Here is a 22122-nt window from a genome sequence, read left to right on the forward strand (position 1 = left end):
TCTAGTTTTGAACATGCTCAGATGAGTGTTATATTTGAATTAGAAGAAAGGAATCTTGAATGTTACTTAACTAGCTGGCCTTAATTACACAGTCTCATGGACCTGATCCCCAGTGATTTGGGCTGTTTTTAAGATTGGCAGTAAGAGGCTCACATGAATCACATGAGAAGGGGCAATCTGGAGTGCTGATTCCCTTTATTAAGATAACTCAAAAATAGTAGATAGAGACTCATAGCTGTCTGAGGTTTCTGGATTACTTTACATGAGTCTTTGGCATGGTATACGCTGGTTGTATAAGAGGATACCATGACACAGTACATTGAGACCCTGCTACGGACATTGGGTAGAAAACTAATTGGAAGCAATTTGAATCCAATCACCATTGCTTTCTACGCAGATGAGGGAGGAAAATAACCTCGGAGATTCCTGGCCTGCTGTGAGGCAACATTTATAAACATAATTATACTTGCTCCATAGGGCTGCAAGTACTGAACATGAGGAAGAGAAGCGTCTTCACAGACCTGAGCCTCTCTTAGGATATTTCATTGTCTGAGTTAGAGAACAGTTGTAAACAAAAATGAGAGGCCCTTATAAGGAACTTTAGGGTTGTTTATATTTTCTAGTTTATATGGGAGAAAAACCAGCATAACATGTTAAGAGTGTATTTGCTTATGTATATATATATATATATATATATATGCATGCTTTTGATTTGGCAGTTGACAAATATTAAGATGAAAATCTTAATATTACTTGATTTTTTTATTAATCATCTTCAACAATTCAGGGTTTCATTTTTTCCCCCTTAAAAACTAGTAGCTAAAAACTTGCCAGTTACAAATTAAGGTGCCTTATGCAGTACAGCAATGGATCATGTTTTCATGGTCATTTAATAATTCAAAAATATACTCAGAGGTTTCAGGTAAAATCTTTTTTTTCCCCTTTGGATAGAACTCTAATTACATAGGAAGCAATGATCATTGAATTCATGACCCCCAGGGTTGATAAACTCAACCCACGCCTTCCTGATACTTTCTATGATATTAGGAGACAAATTTCAAATGGCTAACACTGGAGGCAGAAATCCTAAAAGAGACACAAACATCAAAACACCACCACCAGAAACATGTAATCATCCTAAACAAAAAAGTCACAATCACTGCCTGAACTTTTCCTGTTAAATGTGACCATTATCAGTTCCAATCCAGACCTCTAGGAATATATAGTCACATTTAACATTCAGGTCTAAGTATCTAACAGGTCTACAAAACCCAGCACCTGCTGTGCTGATTTACTGTGACATCAACCCTAATACAGATGCTTAGAACAATCAGGTCTTAACTTTTCCCTCAGTACGTAAAATGTGTGAGTCTCATCCAACAAATACACACTTCAAAAGACAAGAAAACCCCCTCTGTTTTATCCTTAATTCAGTTGGGATGTTTCCAATGTTACTGCAGCTTCCCCCTCCCCCTCCCCCTTTCTTTCCCATTCCTCCTGTGCCTTCCCTTCCATGTTTCGCATTCCAGGGAAGCCCCTCTTGGCAACACCTCAGCCCTTTATGTGGGTTCACCAGGAACAGCATATTCAGCCCCAGATCCCAGCTCACAGCCCCGGCCCCTTCCTACCCCCCCCACCTCCAGTTTCACCTGCAAAGAAGTCGAGGCGATCATCCTGGTTTCCCAGGCTTCTTTCTGCCGACTAGCACAAGCCTCCTCCTCAAGTGGACTTGCCTGGCACCAGCAGCTGCCTGCCCAGGCTCTGCTACTGAGGAGCTGTGCCAGAAGAGGCTGCCCCAACACACTGAGCAATGCTTTGGCAGAGTTTAAAGACTAAAAAAGAATTAATAAAAAAAAATCCCAACACTTTCACTGATCATCCGGGGAGGGAGAGCTCTCAGCAGGCCCAGCTGAAGCGGGCCACTGGGTGTGTGCGGTGCCTTGCTTCCTTTAGCGCTTCCTGCCTTGCTCCAGCTGATCTCGTCTCGCTAATACTCCCAGTCTCCTGGTGTTAACACACATCCATTTCAAGAAACAAATCGCTGGGTTCTTTGCAGGGCATGTGGGAATTCATGCTGCCAAGAGAATTCACTATTTTATTTTTGTTGTTGTTTTTGCTGTTTCATCTCTGTTTCTATTTTCTCTCTATGGCTCTATGTCTCCTTGGTAAACAGGTTTTTTTTTTTTTGAAAAGAAATGTCATTTCATAAAATCACAATGTTCATGATCTGGAATGCAATGACAAGCCGGATTGCCTGACTGTCTTCAGTGGACAGCTTTGTGTCTTTGTGGCAGAGCGCAATATGCACGGCAGCTCAGATAGCTGGGAGGGCATCCTCATTATGTAAGACCCCAGGAATGCACAAAGCCGCTCACAATCCACCCTTTGTAGTGGCTGCGCGCAGACCCAGGCAGACGCCCATGCTGGCGTTTCTCACCGTTCTAATTGCTGTGGGGATTCCAGACTCATCCACCGGCCCGATCCCCGGGTAATGCGGGGCTTTGATGACTGTCACTCTCTTCTCTTCCTCGGACGATCTGTACAGGGGGATTGAGCTGCCTGTGGTCCCGTCCAGAGACTGCTCATGCTGGGAGGATGCTTCTGCAGAATCTGGGCCGAAAACACATGGTAAATTAGCGGGGCCTCTTGAACCTTGTTGCCAATTGTGACTTACGAGTCCTGATTTCCATGACCATGTTTTAACACGCATGGATCTTATTTTTGCCCCACTCACATGTAGATAGATCGTGTAGATGTGTACAGGACAGGCTTAAAACAGCAAAGACCTCACCGTCTTGTACAGAACGGTGGGGAGAGAGTACCGTTTGGTGAGTGACTGCGTGACAGTCACGTCTGAGGAAGCACTTTACTTTGTTTCAGTAACCTTGGGGTAGGGGAGGAGGAGGGAGAGGATAAAAATCAATTTTATGGATGCGAAGCCCAAGTCCAGACAAGTTTAGTAATTTTTCCCGGCTCCTAATTTATACAAATATTAATCTTGTGAGATTGCTGACAGCTATTTTAGAAAAAGCAATAAAATGTACTTTGAGAAGAAAAGATTATTGAGCCAATGACAGATTTCATTAAGAAAACAACAACACAAATCACCTAAAAGTTTTATGTTCAATTCCATCTGGTACCTGGAATTTTAACAAGTCACCTTTTGGTGAGAATGGAAGGGTCACAATTCCTCGTTAGCCTGGGCAGAGAAGTCTGTGTGACTCCTCTATTGAGAGATGCTGGACACGGTGGTGCGGTGTGTGAGGCACCCCTACCCCCACCAAGCTCAAAAGTGTACCCAGATGGGTACACAAAAATCAAGACTGGAGACATGGCTCAAGTGGCAGAGCCAATATAAGGACCTGAATTCAAACTCCAACAGTGGAACAAATGAATTACATAACGTTCATGTGGAGGTGAAGGATTATGAATAACTTTTAAAATGATTGTCATGAACTGAATTTTATTTAAGTATCCAAGATAGTCATGATATCTTTGGTTAGGCCTTAAAATACCATAGCCATGACTTTTTATCTTTTGAAGGAAATAATTTATCTGAGGATATAAACTAGATAAGGTGGAACACATTTCTATCTTCTTGTTATTTTCATTAACTTCCAGTATACTTTCAGAAATAACAGAAAGCACAAATATGCACTACGCCTTCCATTTACTCCGAGTGCAAAAGTACTTGGAAAGATCAACATACCGTCATTCACCTGACACAATTAGTAATATGACTTCCTGCTTCTCAGCAGTTAATGTCAAAATTTTAGAGACCAAGAATGACACTTCATTTATACAATTTAGGTCACAATTTGGCAGGTGGACCACTTAGGAAGTTCTTTTACAAATGGAAACAGAAAAGCCTTTCTATACCAGGATAAGATTCATTTACTTCACTCAAACACACATGTACATGAGGGGAATCATGCACAAAGATGATATAATACATACACATGGATTTTGCATGAAAATTTTATATAAAGCAACTTGAGTAAGCATTAAACAAACTTTACTGGTTTTTCTGTACTATGTATTAAACACAGGGCTGTGAGCATGCTTTTCTCAACTTTATAAGGATAGAATTAAGATCTCTCAGCTAGTCCAGTGACTACCTCCCAGCTATTCAGGAGTCTGAGATCTGGAGGACTGGGGTTCTAGGTCAGCCTAAATAGAAAAGTCTGAGAGGTCTGATCTCTCTATAACCAACAAAAAGCTGGGCTAGAGACATGGCCAGCTGAGCAAGAAAGCCAAGCAAAGGCAAGGTTGTGAATTCTAACCCTGGTACACCTTCTAAGATAAGAATTATAACATTTAAAATAGATACTATTATTATAGCTATTATTTACTTTTGTTAGTGTGTAACAGAAAAAATTTCTTATTACATTTTTGAAAAGACTGGATGTGGCTAGGACTAAGAATACTTTAGGTGCTATTGGCTATAAAACATTATCTTTTCCAAGCTATCCCAAATTAAGAAATGATATGATTTTCGGCTCTGATAAACTACTTAATTCCATAAAAGGACTGAGTACTTATTATGTACAAAGTCTTACCCAAAGCAGAAAGTATCAAATCTATCTTCACCTATGGCTCATAAGATTGTATAAACAGCATATGAACTGGAAATGAGCTCTTTAGTTATTGTATATGGCTCATTCACTGATTGATACCTTTACAATTTTTTCTCTTCAGCTGAATATAAAATTTACTGAGTGAGAGGAGACTAACAATTTCTTATAACTGCTTCTCCTTTCCCAGCCCTAACCAACTGGAATTCGTTCAATGTTTATATAGGGAACTTCTCTTTCTGTTGTATAACTTCCATGTAATCTATCTATTGATACGGTCCAACACCAAAGCCTGTTTATATTTGTGTGGTTTTATATTTGTGTGAGCTAAAATTGTTCATGACTACCAGCAATGGAATGAAGAGTTACATTTTGATCCTAATTATTTGGGAAAATGTTACAGCTAGAATAATGGATGGCATTTTACTTTGTATATGTGATAATGCATAGTTCCATTAAAAAAATCTGGATAGAGTGGATTCCTATTAGCACACCAGACTACACGTTGATTGTTAAAGGGGAAAAATTTTGGCACAAAAAAGTTCTAGTTTCTTATACTCCAAAAAAAGAGATCATTATAGGATTCAAAGATGGTTCCCAGGAGTAGCATTAGAGCCGGCACAAGTATATTTAGACTTCTTTAATGAGTCTCATGGCTATATTTAAAGTCTTATAGAGATTTTTGTTGACCATAGAAGCTGGGTTCCACCATACACAGGCTGAAGACGGACATAAAATGTTCATTAGTAAGCTAGGGGTATCATATTCTTTCTGGGCAGAGGCTGTGGAGTGAAGGGAGAGTGCTTACTGTCTGCTGTGAACCAAAAAAGTGGTAGAGGCCTGTATTCTAGTGTAGTCTGTGCATTGCGGATTTGTGGGGTCTAGAGGATGCACGCTCTCTTTCTTTTGAGGAGTGTTTGTAGGCTTATTCTCTTCAGCTTCCTCTTTGCTTTGCTTCTTGTTGTTCCAGATGCTTCTAGTTTATCAACCTGACAGAAAGCTTTTCAGTCTGAATTCCCACAGTTCATTTTGGCATTAAAAAATCATTTGAAGTTTTAATTTTAAAAACTGAGAAATATTGGTTGCATTCTTTCCCTAACCTATTGAATGTATGTTATCTTTACATAGCACAGCATCTGTTCAAGAGTTCATGAAACCCTCAAAATTATATGCTTATTTTTAAAAAATATCTCTAAGTCACTGTAAAAAGGAGTTTCAATTCAACCTGTCAGGTTATGAGTACGATGTATCTTGATCCATGTTACCCCCTTCATCATTCTCCCCATTTCTCCAAACTCTACCTATCCCCTCAATTATCCAAGTTCCATTTTTCACATATATGCATTGAGTATTAGGACTACATTCCCCATTTTTAACAAATATTCATAGATCTATTTTTTTCCTGGAGGAGAATTACATCTTTAATCTAATTTGTAACCTCTCCAGAGCTTAAGAGCTGTCTCTGTATAAAGTCGTGGAGTCATACTTTCAGGGAGTTCTGTAGTGTCTTTGTCTTTCTATTCCCAAATCCCGACTAATGGCCTTCAAGCCACAGTCTATCACTGTGTGACTTGGTACTTTATGGCTTTACTGCTTTGTGAAGCAACCTGTTCTTTTGTTACACAGTGTTAACTGTTAAACAATTCTTACGTTCCATATATATGTACCTATATACACATACATACAAGTATATATGCATATGTAGCACACACATATGTGTGTGTTATATGTATGTAACATATAACATATATACATAAAACACATTATGTTCTAGAACAAAAGGTCTTCCACCAAGGAATAGGCTGTTTTAATACAAAACTGTTATATGAATGTTCTGTGGGCCACATAAGCTCTTGCTTTCCTAACCACACAGTTTCTCCTCCTCATCTGCAACACGAAATTTCAAATAACCTTCTCTGGGCTCAGATATAAATGCAGGCCTCCTCTCAGCACAGTCAGATGCCCGTTTTCTCCAGGTGAATCCTCTGCTCCAACTTCTCCCTAAGCTAGGGTCATCACATGGGGGAGTATCGTATGCTCCTTGCATACGATTGCCACCTGGGTTGGAACTGCCATGGCCATCACAGGAATGGAATGACTCACCGAGGGATCTGCCATGCTGCATGATCATGCTCGAGTTGAGAGAGGCTGGAAGAGAGTAGGCTGACGGGGAGAATGGCCTTTGATAGTAACTCATGGGACTCACAGCTCCTCCAGCGTTGCCGTTCACTGTTACCTGGCTCTGAGAAAAGCACACAGAGTTCCATTACAGCTCATAGTTCCCTGCAAACACCTCTCCTGTAGGTGACTAAAGGACTGCTGAACAACTGCCAAATTTTTATTCTGAAAACTGACGCCAAAGAGGCAGGGCAGACTTTTTTCGCTGTCTCTTTTCTCCCTTCTTTTATTGCCGAAAACCATTCCTACTTGTCAGAGGGCAGCAAAGACGGTTAGGAAGAATGGAAGCTGCCAGGCAGAGGATATGCCCCTTTGCCACAGAGGTGTGCAATGTCAGTAGGAGTCACTGCCAAATAAATAGGGGGAAAATATGGCCTAACAGTTATGACTTACGCAATGAGAACATAGACCTTGTCCTGCATACAGGATTTGAAAGGGATGGTCTTTGAGAAGAGGAAAGGGTTTGGTCCACAGACTTAGGCAGGGATATCCTGTGGTGAATGCATATTTCCAAAGCAAGGTGACTAACTTAAATGCTTAGGTTTAGATGTCACATTGCAACCTATTCTAGAACAGTCTCTACTTGGTACAGCCTCAAAATGACAGGCGCCAACACTAGTTTCTCCCTACTTCAGTCTCATTTAGTTCTCTCCCTAATAATTTTGTTTAGATTGTTGCACTATTTTATAACCTCAATAACATACATGTCTTGTTGGAGACAGTCACATATATACTTCTTTTATACTTTTATAAGATATATCTTAGTGCTGTTAATATCAATGATAGTCAATAGTTTATATATATAAATATATATAATAGAATTGGATCATTTTAGTTCATTGAAGTTAAGCCCAGTACAATCTATGCACTGTACAACATCCAGTCCTTTGCAGATTACACACTGCATGCAAATTATTAGTAAGAACATTTAGTCAAAATGACCTATAAACATGCTAAAACTCATGCATGCAGAGAGAAAAACTCATAATTCATTGAACCTTTTCTACCTATTTTAAACTGATATTATTTTTTTTAAACTGATATTATTTACATAGGTTTCACATGCAGAAAAGTAATTGCATATTTCTGTGATTTCACTTGAAAATAATTTTTCCTCCAAAATGACCTAAAAGAAACCCAATGTCAGTACTTTATAGCCATGTCCCATATGTCTTAGGATTGTACTTAATAAATACTTCTTCAAGCTGTTAGAAAATCTTGAAAACTTTCTAGCTGAAGGGAACGGGACATTCAAATAACTGTGAGACACAGGATAAGTCAAAAGCTTCAGGACACTCTGCGGAATGACTTGGAAAGGTTTGCCTCCTGGCCTGTATCAAGTATAGTAGATCTTTGTTAAGCATAAGTCTAGTTTTATTGTTATAATGTGTTATAATGAATGCTAAAAGCACGAGAATCAATTTTTTCGTTAAAAATTGTCAAGTTACCACAACTTGAGTATCCCTTATCCATAAATTTGGGGACCAAAAGTGTTTCAGTTTTCATATTCCTTGAATTTTGGAATATATGCATATGTGTCTATATACATATATACACATGCACACACACACACACACACACACACACACACACACACACATACACAAAATGAAACCTCTTGAGGATGTACCCAAAATTAAACATAAAATTCACTTATGTTTCATATAGGAAGGAATTTATACAGTAGTTTTAGTGCCCCTGTGTTTTGAATGTAGTCTGTCACTGAAGTCAGGGTGTGAAAATTTCCACTTACAGATTCATGTTAGTCCTCAAAAAGTTTCAGATTTTGTAGAATTTTTGAATTTGGATATTGGGATTAGGGCTACTTAAGTTGTATGATACTATGGGGTTACGAAACTGATTCTGAATCCTATTTTGATAGTTTTAATGATATTGAACAGAGATTTAAGTAGTGATTTAAAAATAAAGTCTATTTCTTTCTATTATGGTAAAGTCTATTTATTCTATTGTGGTAAACCAATCCAAGTACTATTGGCTTTTAGAGAACATGTTATCATTAGAATGAAGTAATGATTATGATAAACATCATGGGAAATCTATATATAATACACTGATAATTGGAATCAATTTCAGCCATAGGTATGTCTAATTATTCATGCATCACTATACACACAACAGGATGCAATAGAGTCTTACAGGTAGAAAATTAAATAGGTTTGTACATGAGTTCATTTACTTTTACTACTTGTCATTTTTAAAAGAATATTCCTGAATGTTTCTGAATTTAAGAACCAATTAAAAAACAGTAGGTCTTGGGAGGGAGAGCCATCTCTGACAAACTTGGTACCACTAGTACCAATGGCTGGTTATCTGTAGTGATGGGGTTAATATTTTAGTAGGGTTAATATTGGAAAATACTATATAACAAGCCATAGGATCAACACTGAATCATTTAAAATGAAATGAAAAAAATAAAACACCCAAGTATATTCCACTTTTTGTAACTGCGTGTCTTAAAATCTTATGGCTTCCTGTAACATTTCCCTATGTATTAACGTTACAGACCTATGGCCTTGGTATGATATCAAAACAACACAACACAAATAAAAGTTTATCAATGATAGAGATCACTGGGAAGTTCTTGATATCAGTGTTAGAAAAAATTCCCATACTTTGATCTATAATTAAGTTTCATTCAAATGGAAGCCATACCTCCACATTATATACATGAGAATCTATGCCATAGAAGTTTCAAGCACATTAACAACTCATAAATCATTTACTAATGCGTGGTTAACATATAGACAAAGATATACTATATAATATATGTAGAAACAAAGGAGGAGGCAACAATGCTCAAAGAGAAATGTACTTATTACCTTGCTCATGTAACTGTAACCCCTCTGTACAGCATTTGTACAGTAAAAATGTAATATATATATGTGGAAAATGTATTTCTGTAGTAGAAAAGATATCACTGATATATAATATTATATTTTATTCACAAGTTTCCAAATTAGATATAATGGCTTAGAAAAAAAGAATTTAAAAAATCACAGGGTGAAATTTCTAGAGTATAGATAAAATTATTTCCATCTTTCCTAAATGACAAAGAAGTTTAAAAGATTCAGCAGTTAGTGAAAGAAAAGTAAGAAAAACTAGTATCATGCAGTCAAGTAATCATATAAAAAACAAAGATATCTGAACTATTTACTCAGGACATATTAATGTAAAAGTGTGAGTGGTATAAATACTGGGCTAAAACTTTTTAAAAAAATTTAGATTTTCTGCATAATATAACCGTGGCAACATTTTGATGTAAACCTATCTAAATTCCTGAGGTCCATTCTTCTTGTTCTTTTAAGATAAATCACGATCGTGCTCACGAGCCACAGCCACAGAGCAAACCACACCATAGCAGCGCCACCTTAAGTCATTCCAAACTGAATGAAGGGAATATAAGTCAGATTTTCGGCATAAAGTGGGCTTAATGAGGGTAACTAGTGGATTTCCCTGACAGATGGTATAGGATTGGTTTGCTAATCAACACCTACACGAATATCGAATTGCTCAGCTGCAAAACCAGATGGCAAATAAGAAATCAGTCGTTTAAAAAAAATGGTGGAGGCAAAGGAAGGAAGACTAATTACATGACTAGCAGCAGGGGTAGTTAAGAGAGTGCCATCTGTCACAGCAGACCTCTGACCCCTCCGCACCTCTCCCCTCCAGGTTGGGGAAGGTGTCTCAGAGCAGTCAGTGGTGTCAGCTTCATCCAGCTGTAGCTCTGCAGACTAGCTGTGGAGGAGTCACTCTCAGAGTGGGAGGAGTGCTCATCCAAGGTGGAGACAGCCTGTGGTTGGGCTGTGGATAAAACTTTCAGGAGCCAGAGGAAAGTGTTTATATAGACAATGCGGATGGCTCTGGAGCTTCTCAAGGTGAAAGAGCTCCAGATTATCAATCTTGTTGGGCTGAGCCAATGTCTGGTGAAAAGGTGGACTGGTTCAAAGGTATCCCATGGAAAGGGGATGACGAAGCTTCTGGTGTGGTTTGTCTGTGTGTCTGTGAAGCAGTTCCCTCCAACACACTGGCAGTTAAGTGTTGATTCCCAAGCTGTGTTTGGAGAAAAAATAAGAAGAGATATAAATCATCCAATTAATAAAAACAGCTCTCTTTTGCAACTGGCAGAGAAGGCAGAGTACTGGTTTTATTTGCAAGCACTTTAAGGAAACTATATTCAGATGGATTAGGTGCCAAACACACAGCACAGAAGAAGCTTGAAAAACATGAAAATGAATCCAGCCAGTGATTTTTGGAAACGAGACCAGTTTTCACACAGCCCAGTAATGTGAGTTTGGATAACAGCGTGAGTGTTGGCATAATGGAATTTCTTTCTAACAAGTTTTTGTCCTGGTGATGGTGAAATGATATGAGGTTGGCAGAACTGGTTGGCAGATTGGTTGGCAGAATTAGTTTGGCCTTTAAAACAATCTTATAACATAGTTTCTCTTATTGACTTTCCACTGGCAAATTGACTCCCAAGAATAAGTCAATATGCCTAATACTACCCCCTGATTTATAGATTTCAGCATTCATCAAACTAGAAACCGCTGAATAGAAAGGGGATATTGGGACTCTTTTCCACTTACTGGGTCTGTTCTTTAATTTCTCTAGAAAATACTAAAAGAATTGCACATTAGAGTGTCCTAGCAGTGCAAACTAGGTGCTTACATGTGAAAGTGAGTGAAGACAAACACCAGCCACTGATAAATGGTTAGAACTACTAATGGCATTAACTCTCAAGGAAAGGAGAAAGAAACTGAAGGAGAAATAGAAGGTTTAAGATTGTCAAAGCTATCTATGTAGGACCTAGCTAAACTTGATGAAGGAAAGGGAAAACCTAACTGGAACAGGTCTTTGTAGCCTTCAGGTACAGTGCTACTGTCTGACCACATATGTTGGATATGATGATAAACATCAAACTCAATAAATGAACTAAACTCTGAGTTTGTTCCCCTTCTCCTTCCCCACCTGCCAGAATAGAAGGTTTTCTTTTGGAAGTGTGTTTGAGATGGTGCCGATTGTAAGGTGCTTAGGAGTATTATGGGATACAAGTACAAAGATGAGGAACAGATGAAAGAGAAAGGTATAAACTTAGAGCTATTGCTTAATAAAGATTTTTCAGGGTACCATTGGGTGTCTTGTTCAATCATAATTGTAACAGTCCCTTCTGTCATGCAGACTGTTGGTTTTATAAAAATCATAATTACATGTTTCTTCAGATTTTAAAGTTCTTTACTACAAAACACCAGGTGCTGTTGGCTCATGTCTATAATCTTAACTACTCAGGAGTCAGATCAGAGAATCTGGTTCAAAGCCAGACTGAACAGAGAAACCTATGAGATGCTTATCTCCAATTCACCAGCAAAAAGCTAGAAATGGAGGAATGGCTCAAGTGGTAGCATGCCGGCCTTAGGTGAGAAAGTCAAGTGAGAGTGTAAGGTCCTGAGTTCAAGCTCTAGTACCAGCACCCACCTTTGCAAAACAAAAACAAAAGCAAAAACAAACTTTTTCAAGTCTCTCTGGGCCATAGATTACTTAGAACTTTGATGAATGTTACTGATTCTTCTCAGAAGAAAACCCACATAAACTTCAGGGGTTTAAAAACACTTGAAAGCACATTTTTAATCTACCTAGGTTAAGAAACTTTACCCCTTTATATATATATATATATATATATATATATATATATATATATATAATGTATGCCCTTGTTCTATTTTTTAAGTATTGTTATTTTTAAATGTGATACATTTTGCTTCTGTGATTTTTAAATTCCTGGGTTTAACTGACAGAATCTTCACCTTGACTTAAAATACTTTATTAGAAATGTATCCCTTTCACTAGTAAATATTTACAAAAGTTTCAGATTTTTTTTTTTTGGGTCCAGTTGTGGGGCCTGAACTCTGGGCCTGGGCGCTGTCCCTCAGCTCTTCAGCTCAAGGCTAGCGCTCTACCACTTGAGTCATAGTGCCACTTCCAGCTTTTTTTCTTTTTGCTTATTGGTGTTGAGGAATCGAACCCAGGGCGTGAGGCATGCAAGGCAAGCGCTCTACCACTGAGCCACCTTTCCAGCCCTCAGATTTTATTGGAAGTAGAACTATAATATTATAAAACTATAATGACTATAATTTACTATGCTCCAATTTTGTCCAATTCTTAATGGACTTGGGCATAAAGCAGTACCTGGACAGTGTCAGCAGAATCTCTATGCAAATATGAAGTCTTACTTAGTTTCCATATAACCTGAATTTTAAATAATTTGCTTGTGTTAAATAACATAAATTGTAAAAAGGATTTGTCAGCTCAAATGCGATTTTTTTCCTTCTAAAATCAGAAGGTAAATTAAAAGACTGACATGGAATTGGGATTGACTTTGGCTGGGAATATGTCAAAAACTAAGGTATATTCTTTCAAAAATTGCCACAGCTGTAGATAATCTGATCATTGGTTCGATTTTAAAGTATTGTGTCTAGGAATGGTTTCTAATCCATTCATTTATTCTTCCAAAGAGAATGCCCGCGGAAAGATTTCACCTTTGGAGTTTCTGTCACCTTCTCCTGTTATCTTTTAAAGCATAGATATGGACATTCATGAATGTATGTTTGCGTGCATGCATATGCATGTGAGTCTGTATGCGAGTACATGTGCATATGAGTGCATGTGTGTGAATATGTGTATGGCTGCATATATGTGTGTGTAAGTTATGGATGAAATACATGCCTCTTAATAAATCACAGCACATTTGAATTTACATAACTAGTTCTGTGAAATCCTGTAGCTGTAAAAGGATTTGAAATACTTCTGAGATTGTGCCCTTGGAGTTCTTCTATATTGCCTTGATCTGGACATTAACACTCAAGAAGAAAGAGAACCATCTCAGATGTGATTTCCCCAGAGGAAAGTATGAGAAAAGAAGCAAGATTCTGTGGGAAAAGGAAGAAACAGTTTTTTTTCCCCACTCTGGATTACATTGCAACAAGGGAAGTTAGCTTTAAACCAGGCCCACATGCACACTGCATTTATTGGCAGAAAAAATCATCCTACTTGCTTTGTGCTTTCTTTATGTCAAAACCATGCGAGGATAAGGCATTAGAAGATGGATCAAGGGGCACTAACTTTTTGATGAATCTAAGTTGATCTTTGCTGTCTTTACCTATTTAGGGAGGAGCTAGAAACACCAAGCTTACCTGGTCTTCAGCAAAGAAAGACAGAGTAAGCAAACCTAAACATACTTACATACTAACAGAGAACACCTGTAATTCAAAACCACATTGAGCCATTCTGTCCAAATAAGTTCAACCCAGAACAGGAGGAAAAAACCCAGGGTTTTTTTTGGGGGGGGCAGGTAGGGAGGGCAATTTAGAGCTCCTTGAGGAATTAAGGAGGAGTGAACTCCAAAGAGGCTGAACATCAGAGGGTAAAAAGCACATTATGTTAGATGCATTGCAAATACAAGAGTTGGTCATGGGCCAGGAAGATATTTGGAATACACAAATCAAGGAGGCTATAAGGAGACAGAGAATGACTAGACTGTGACAGAGTAGAGAAAGCACATCCCCACAAGGGTGGGCAGACTTCCTCTGACTTAAAGCATGGCCGAAGCTAACCCATATTTTCTCTAAAAATCACATGGTCACTGATGATTTCATTGGTTTGATTATAAAGTAATTAAAAATTGAAAACAGGTGTTTCTCAAGAACATATTTTTGTTTTATTTTTGACAGTCCTGGGGTTTGAACTCAGGGCTTTGTGCTTGCTAGGTATGCGCTTACTCAATGTCAGAACGAGCAAGCAAAGGGATTTTTGTTGGTTTTTATTTTTGCATTTAAAAAATTTGAGTTAATAACACACTAAGAAAAAATGTCACCCTTGGATTTATATGAAAATCAGTTTTTACCTCCTACCCCAAGATCCATCCTCAATGCGCTGTCTTCTCTTTTGACAGGGCATCCTTTCCTAAGTGGCTGGGAAAAGCTGCCCAGCAACTGTGTTTGTACCATGAGAGACCTTTTTCTGGTCACAGCTGTCTGTGTAGAAGAAGGAAAATTCACAGAAGTAAACTAGGTCACTTGGGCTCTGCTTGCATCTAGAAATTGAAATTCTGTGATCCTAAATGCCCTAGTCTAGATACTCAAATGCACGGAGCTAGAGAATGTCACAGGTATCACAGGCAAACTAAAAGAAGAAAAAAAGCAGGACAGGGAATTAGGGAGATACTAAGACTGAGTGGCTTCCTGTCATTCCCTTGGTCCCCTCAGGCTACTTGCATCCCAAGGATACAGGATGGCCCCATGGCCTTGCCATTAAGAGTTATCTTAAGCAGAGACCTCCACAGACAAGGTCCTGGTATAACTGGTGGTCTAAAATGGCTGCACAGATACAGGAACATGGATGGAATGTGGCTTGTGAAACAGGAAAGGAAAGATGTCTTCTGTATTCTGTGGTATTCAGATTTGGAACATGGTATTACACTTAGGAAGCTGTCTTATTTTCAGAAGATGGGTAATAAGTATCAGATGGCATGCAAAACAGAGAGAAGAATCTGCTGGTCGTTGTTGCTCTAGACAGCTCTGGACTTTTGCTTAATCTCCCTTGATCTTAGTATCCTCACGTGTAAAGTCCAAAGCCCATCACCTGAAGTTTGTGAAAATCCAGTGAGATCAGGCAAATGTTGAGTGCAGTGCCTGGGATATGGCCTCAGCTGTAAAAAATGAGAATTATTGGAAGTGAAAAGGCAGAGAAGGAGCAGGGATTCTTTGCACAAAGCCAAGTGCAGCAAAGAGAAAACAGTTACAAGAAAGCTATCTTGGAGAAGGAAGAAAAATCTCATCTTTCTTTGTCCCAGGAGATGAATATGTTGAGTTTAAGGAGAGCAGACCAATATTGTAACTACTTTCTAGGAATTTGATCTCATGTTTGTCCAAGCACTGAATTACTGTCTCATATATAGTGGAGTTCTTCTTCAAGAAGGGGCTGATTTTTCATTTGATTTGGAGACATTGAAAGGAGGAATCTATGTGATTTTAAAGTTCATATTGCACACCCAAATACACTGCCTTCTTTAACTTCTCTGCCTTGATCTCATAGAGCAAACCAAGTGGGTGTTCCCTCCCTTCTACATGACAGTCAGACAAATTCTCTTCCAAGTTCCCAAATTAAGTGCAGTAGCAGCTGTAGGAGTGAGGCATGGGCAGATGATTGATTATGTTGTTTCATAAGGGAAGGACTAAGTTTATCCTTCAAAAGCAAAAGGCACAGTTTGCAAATTCATGGAACTCCAGGGTGTGGCCTTTTTGCTAGCTCTTCAAGCCTCTGGCTCATCACTGAGCTGACATGACAATTTTAGCAACTACACATTTGTTTTCCCAGTAACAGAAAGATAGCATACCTTATTTAGTGGACTTTCAATGCATAAATTTGTGGGAAGTGCATTTAAAAGTTTACAGTATAGAAAACCATCCATCGAATTTGTCACATAGGAAGATAATTTCCAACAGCTTTCTTTTTACACTAATGGTCAATCTATAGGGCTAACAAACACACCAATGAAACTGCTAAACTATAAAAACTTACTTTTCATTTCTTAGCAGGGTGTGTTTCTATTTTTTATGTTTGCTAGTTTCATGGGAATCTAATTCTTTACCACAGCATATAGTTGGATGATTCATAGAGAGTACAATTTCCTAAGACTTGACATTTACTAAGTGTTTGTGTCAGGATGTGGAGTGTAAGTATTAAAGATGGAAAGGTCACATTGTAGAAGACCATCACATAGAAAATGATGCCTAACTATGAAGTTTATCACAATAATAAAAGTGGGGAAACTAAATCCCATTGATGGATGAACACACAAAGAATATGTAGTATATTTATTCAAAGGACTATTCTTCAGCAATTACAAAAAGAAGTAAGGCTATAGTTACGTCATGGAAAAGCTTAGAGGATGTTATATAGGGGGTCTTAAACAGTCAAAGAAAGACAAATATGGCATGTTCCACTTATTTGAGGCATCTTCAATAGTTGAACCCATAGAAGCAGAGAGAAGAATGGTTGTTAGTGGCTGTGGTTAGCATATGATGAAGACCATGTTTAAGTGTCGATTTCAATTGTACAAGAGGAGCAAGTTCTGTTGAGCATCATCCCTACAGTGCACCTAAAAGTTGTCAAGAGGTTAGATCTCATGCTATAAGGGCTTGATCAAATTAAAAAAAAATCACAGCTTTATGCTGTCCTTTGACAAAGTACTGTCAGACTATTCGCTCTCTTGAAGCAAACCGTTAGTCTGATTAAATAAATGTGTCTGAAATACACTTGATGAAATAACCTCGTAAACTTATAGCTACCAAAAAGGGCTGTTGAAAATAATTCATTTTCCACTCAGGTGCACACTTTGGAAAGATGCTTAAAGACGCATCTAGTAAATGGCAGGAATTTCTACATAGCAGATACTATACCACAATCCCTACATACATCATCTCACTCAACCCTCACAGCATCTCTCAGAGATGAGGGCTATTATTAGCCTCCTTTTATAGTTGAGAACATGAGGCGCAGCCAAGGTTAATAGCTGTACATGAGGTTTGGTGATAATCACATCCTGAAAGAGGTGACTGTGCAATTGCTGAACTACAGGTGTTTCCAAATTTCACACCAACAGAGTCCCTATCCCCACCTCCAATCAATGTGAGGTCTCATAGCTCATGTTATACTTGTCATTTCAGTAACATCACACAGTTAACTGTCTCTTTTCCTTCATGTTTTCCTTTCTCGGCAGCCAGCAATGCCACACATTTTTCTGGATTTCTTTTTCCTTATCAGGACACTGATTTCAATCTCCACAGCTGGTTTTGCTTTCCTAATGTTGGTATTTCCTTAGTCTTAAACCTTGGCCTCTCTCACTTCTATATTCTAATTTTTCTGTTGACCTCACTTAGTCTCAAAGCTACAAAGGCCATCCATAAGTTGATGATAGCTTGTATTTCCAACCTGGCTCAGGACACTCTGCTTCTCCTCAGGAATGTCTAAGAGACACCTCAGATTTTTCATATTCCCTACTCTAACCCTAATACTTGCCCCAAACTGCCTCTCTCCCCACAACCAATGGGAATCAACGGATGGTAATTCTATCTCCCTAATGGAATCAACCTTGACTTCTCTTTCTCTCACATCTCCCTCACACAAGCTGTCAGAAAATCCTGTTTGCTCTACTTAGTAAATATTTGATGAATTAACAAAATGTGCCAAGATTTTAAAATCTTAATTTTGGAGTCAGGCTGATACTCTGTATAATTTAGCCTACTATTTCAGGTCAACCTGGAGAGTCACAAAAGCATGGAAATGGAAATCTGTCAAACTTAGATTTTCAAATATAATACAGCCATTCTGAGGATATGTTAGATGAGTTAAGCAGTTATAAATATTCCTATGACTTCTCCTGACTCCTGGAGTGACAGGTGAGCCCGTAGTTTCCCCCTATTTCAGGCCCATCTGTAAAGTCTCAGGTTGATTTTGCTCCCTCAGCCCTTGCTGGGATTCCCCTATGTATATCTACCTTAATCCCCATTGGATCATGGCCTGTGTCTTGTTTTCCATGACTGCCCATTTCATAATGACCACTAGCCTAGAGGACATGCCTTGTGGTCACTGAGTTTATATTCTGACTTACTCCCTGCCAGCTGAATGCTGTGAATAGACTTGTTTTGGTGCCTCAGTTCCCTTCTCTTTAAAATAGAGATGGTAATCACAATTCCTACCTCATGGGGAGTATGGAAATTTTGAATGTAATTTTACATAATACATTCATTATATACAATGTGTATATAATATACAACATCTAACAAAATATATAATATATATTGTATAAACTATATATACAGCTAAGTGTATATATAGTATGTATACATTGAAACAATACCTGCATATAGTAAAATGTATGCTATTGTCTTTATCAGCTGCCATTATTATTGTTGTTGTTTACTTATTTCATTAGGGTTCTCAGAAGATTTTACCTTAATTACAAAATTCTCTACCAAATGAATTTTACAACTTATGGTTTGCTGATGCAGGTAGTATTTTAAGAGATAATAAAACATCCACTTTTCTTTTAACCTACAAATTATCCATGTTTAAGTTTTCTCCATTATGGGCAAGTGATAGAGATCTAGTGTCAATCAGATATCTGTTTTCTACATTAAAAAAACTCTCTCTCTAGAGTATATTCTGGATGATATGTCATACCTCAGCTGTAGGAAATAGTGGTATACAAACTTTTTATTTTGGTACAAGTACTTTTTATACTATCAGTAGTACTGCTGTGTTATAATCATATCTTTTTTAGTGGCTGTTGTTTACTGAGTGTTTGCTCTGTCTTGGGTAGCTGACATCTAATAGCTTTATAGTCTTGCTAGAAATGAAGGATTAATGAATATCTCATTTCATGGTTTAGGCTCACAGAGAACTTACTGTGAAGGGCACATCACACAGCCAGTGAATGAGCCTGAATTAAAATCTGTAGTTTATCCTTAAAGCTTACTCTCTTGTATTATTTAGTGGAGAAGCTGATAAGAAGGCCATATGTCTCTTTGAAACAGATAATGTCAAAAGAATGATGCTATGGTAGAAAAGCGTTTGATCAGTGTACTATCTGCAGAGCTGAACTGGATAAGTTTCAGTGAAACTGAATAGTGAGCCCCAAAGGCACAATCTGCTTAAAATTAAGATAAATGTCTTCTACCCAATCATATTAGAATTGACAATTATTTGAAAAGATCTCACACCTTTAAACAAAGAGCCTCTAGCAACCAGAAGGTCTTATAGGAAACCTAGAAGTTTTATGACCTCTTGAAAACCTGAAAGTAATTTAAGTATTGAATTGGTTTCAGTTTCGGATGCGATTATTCATACAATAAGGGCTTTCAATAAATATTTTGAAGAAAGAAACTTGCAGAACACAAATTCTGGACAAAAGATCTGTGTGTATTTATTTCATGTAAAAGAGATTTTAAAAACTTGCTGACTAATTTGGTTATGTTTAAAATTATAAGATGGTTTCGTTCTCCTTTCCCTTCATGTCTGGAAACTAATGAAGCAGGAGGTTACATAAGTCGCCCAAACCAAAGGAGTTAGGGTCTCTACCATACATATAGAAGAAGAGATTGGAAAACAGAAGGTACCAGCGGGTAGTCTGAGGACTGAGAGGCTGTAGTATCTGCAGACTTTTGTCTCGCTTGAGAAGGAGGTGTCTTTGGAGTCTCTGGAGAAAGCTCAGGTAGCTGTCTGTGGCTTTCAGGATTGTGTCCTGAGTGGGGAGCTATCTGAATGGATAGAGATGCTGTGTGTATCTCAGGCACTGAGGTAGAGGGCGGTAAGCAAGGATCATTGGGAAAGAATGACCCTTCAACAGGTTTGGGAAATTGTGGAATACTAAAGGGAATGCTACTTCCTACATCCTGGTTATGGGTTAGTTTCAAGGCAGAAATTCTCCGAGTTTGAGAATCTTGCATGTATTCCTCCTGGAGATACGGGGTATTTTCAGTTGCCGGTATAGGATCTACTGGTCGTGGACTAGTGATTTTTTGTGTATATGACACAGTGGTGTTGGATTCTTCTGAATATATGATTGTCTGGCTAGAATCTTCATTAGAAGGCATGGTTCCCTGAAGAGGTTTTTGGTTCGTAAGGTACTCTGTACAGGAGGGTGTTTGTGCATTAGTTACGAATGAGTCTAAGATGTCACCCTTTGTATGACTGGTTAGCAAGGACCTACAAAAACTCTCTTTTCTGATTGGTAGGAAGGGTTCCTAGATGGTCAAAAGTGTCCAGAAAATATGTTGAAGGAAAAATGGAGAGAAAGTCAAAGTTAGTCATGGAAGAAACCAGTGCCAATGGTATACTTAAAGGTAAAGCAATGTTATAGTTTCATATTTTGCTATGTATTAAGCTGGCTGCATTTCCTTTCCTTTCCCATTAAGAATGCATTTTAACTTAATAGCAATAGTTACCCTTTCAGGAAAAAGTTTGTTTTATTTTAGAATATACTATAAACTTTGGCTCCACTCACCTCCTGGGAAATGATTTAATATATTTTCTTGGAGCTTATGGTTTATTTACATTATTTTTATAACAATTTTTCCTGAGTGAGGCACAGTGTAACTCATATCTCCAACCCAGAGAGTCCCATTAATTAACATCCTAACCGTTATATAAGACATAGCTATTGAATGCACAATATAGTTATTGCTGGCTTTGTACTCCAAAGCATTAGTTGTCAGCTTTTTAAGAATTAGAACAGATTCTAAATATTATGCTGAAAACTGACCACTTTCTGAGCTTAATTGGGGGAGAAAAAGCCCAAACAACAGAAGAACACCATTTCAATATTCGAAATCCAAATCTGGCCAACAACAACAAAATAAAAAAGCAAAAATATATTTAAAAGAAAACACTAAGAAAGACATTGCTGAGAAAGAATCTCCAAAGCAGTAGTTTAATAACCAGGCTTTCAAATCACACAGTAGACACAAGCATGTAGGATTACCTGGGTTGGTGATCTTTTATCTTGTAGGTTTGGACGAACGCTTCTAAAGCCTTTGGCTGCAAGAGAGGAATATGTACCATCTCCATTCAGTGCCTCTGGGTTTCCATCATTGTAAGCTCTCCAAGCTTTTATTAAGGAAAAACAAATTGGACACACACACAAAAAATCTACATTCACTTCAACATTTATAAAGAAAATTAAATTTTCAAAAGACAAAGTTTTCTCACTAAAATTTAATGTAATATGCCTCACAATGTTTGAAACTTGAGTTTCATATGAGATCAATGTGTGATGGTGAATACAGCAAAAAAAATCTTCACAATAAATGCAATAGTTATTCAGAATATCTTTTCTGTACCTGAGTCTGGAGACTGAGAATCTCGCCCTGAAAAAACAAAAGCAGTTGAAATTAACATAAGGGAAAAACAAATGACACTGCAGTAAAAGTACTTGGCAAAGGGCCACATGTACTGTTTGTGGAGATGCTATCTCAGTTCTAAAACCCGGTACATTAAATATATTAATGAGAGGTTTGTGCCCTAGCTTTGACTTCAGTGAGGGTATCATTTGTTAAATACCTATAGCATGTAATTAACTCATGTATCAAACACTATTTTCCCCCTCAATAATATTGCAACCATGTAATTTTAAGCTTATTCTTACCCAAGGTGAATACATGAATTTCTGAATATAAAATTAAAGGATTAAAAAGGAACTTGGTTTGTAAACAATGGATGTTCTTATAACATTATGTTACTAACTATACTTAATTCCAGTGTTAGAGTCTTTTAGTTTGTACTTTATCTTTTCACA

The 22122-nt window shown here is 37.9% G+C and overlaps 1 protein-coding gene across 5 annotated transcripts in view; it reads right to left on the reverse strand.

Annotated features, from left to right (window-relative positions):
* The window catches only part of Sorbs2 (sorbin and SH3 domain containing 2), a 92877-nt gene that overhangs the window by 62494 nt on the left and 8261 nt on the right, over positions 1 to 22122 (reverse strand). For 3 of the 5 annotated variants that reach the window (XM_013026532.1, XM_013026524.1, XM_013026513.1), the window contains exons 3-6: positions 21668 to 21694; positions 21310 to 21434; positions 6678 to 6816; positions 2438 to 2610 (exon numbers count right to left, since the gene is read on the reverse strand). In XM_013026532.1, the coding sequence (XP_012881986.1) occupies positions 2438 to 2610; positions 6678 to 6816; positions 21310 to 21434; positions 21668 to 21694 (464 nt within the window). Of the gene's footprint in view, positions 1 to 1649; positions 1727 to 2437; positions 2611 to 6677; positions 6817 to 21309; positions 21435 to 21667; positions 21695 to 22122 lie in introns of those variants that run through there. The other 2 variants (XM_013026551.1, XM_013026542.1) reach the window with 2 other exon arrangements.

This window comes from Dipodomys ordii, unplaced genomic scaffold (assembly GCF_000151885.1).
Source record: "Dipodomys ordii isolate 6190 unplaced genomic scaffold, Dord_2.0 Scaffold4, whole genome shotgun sequence".
Classification (NCBI taxonomy): Eukaryota; Metazoa; Chordata; class Mammalia; order Rodentia; family Heteromyidae; genus Dipodomys; species Dipodomys ordii.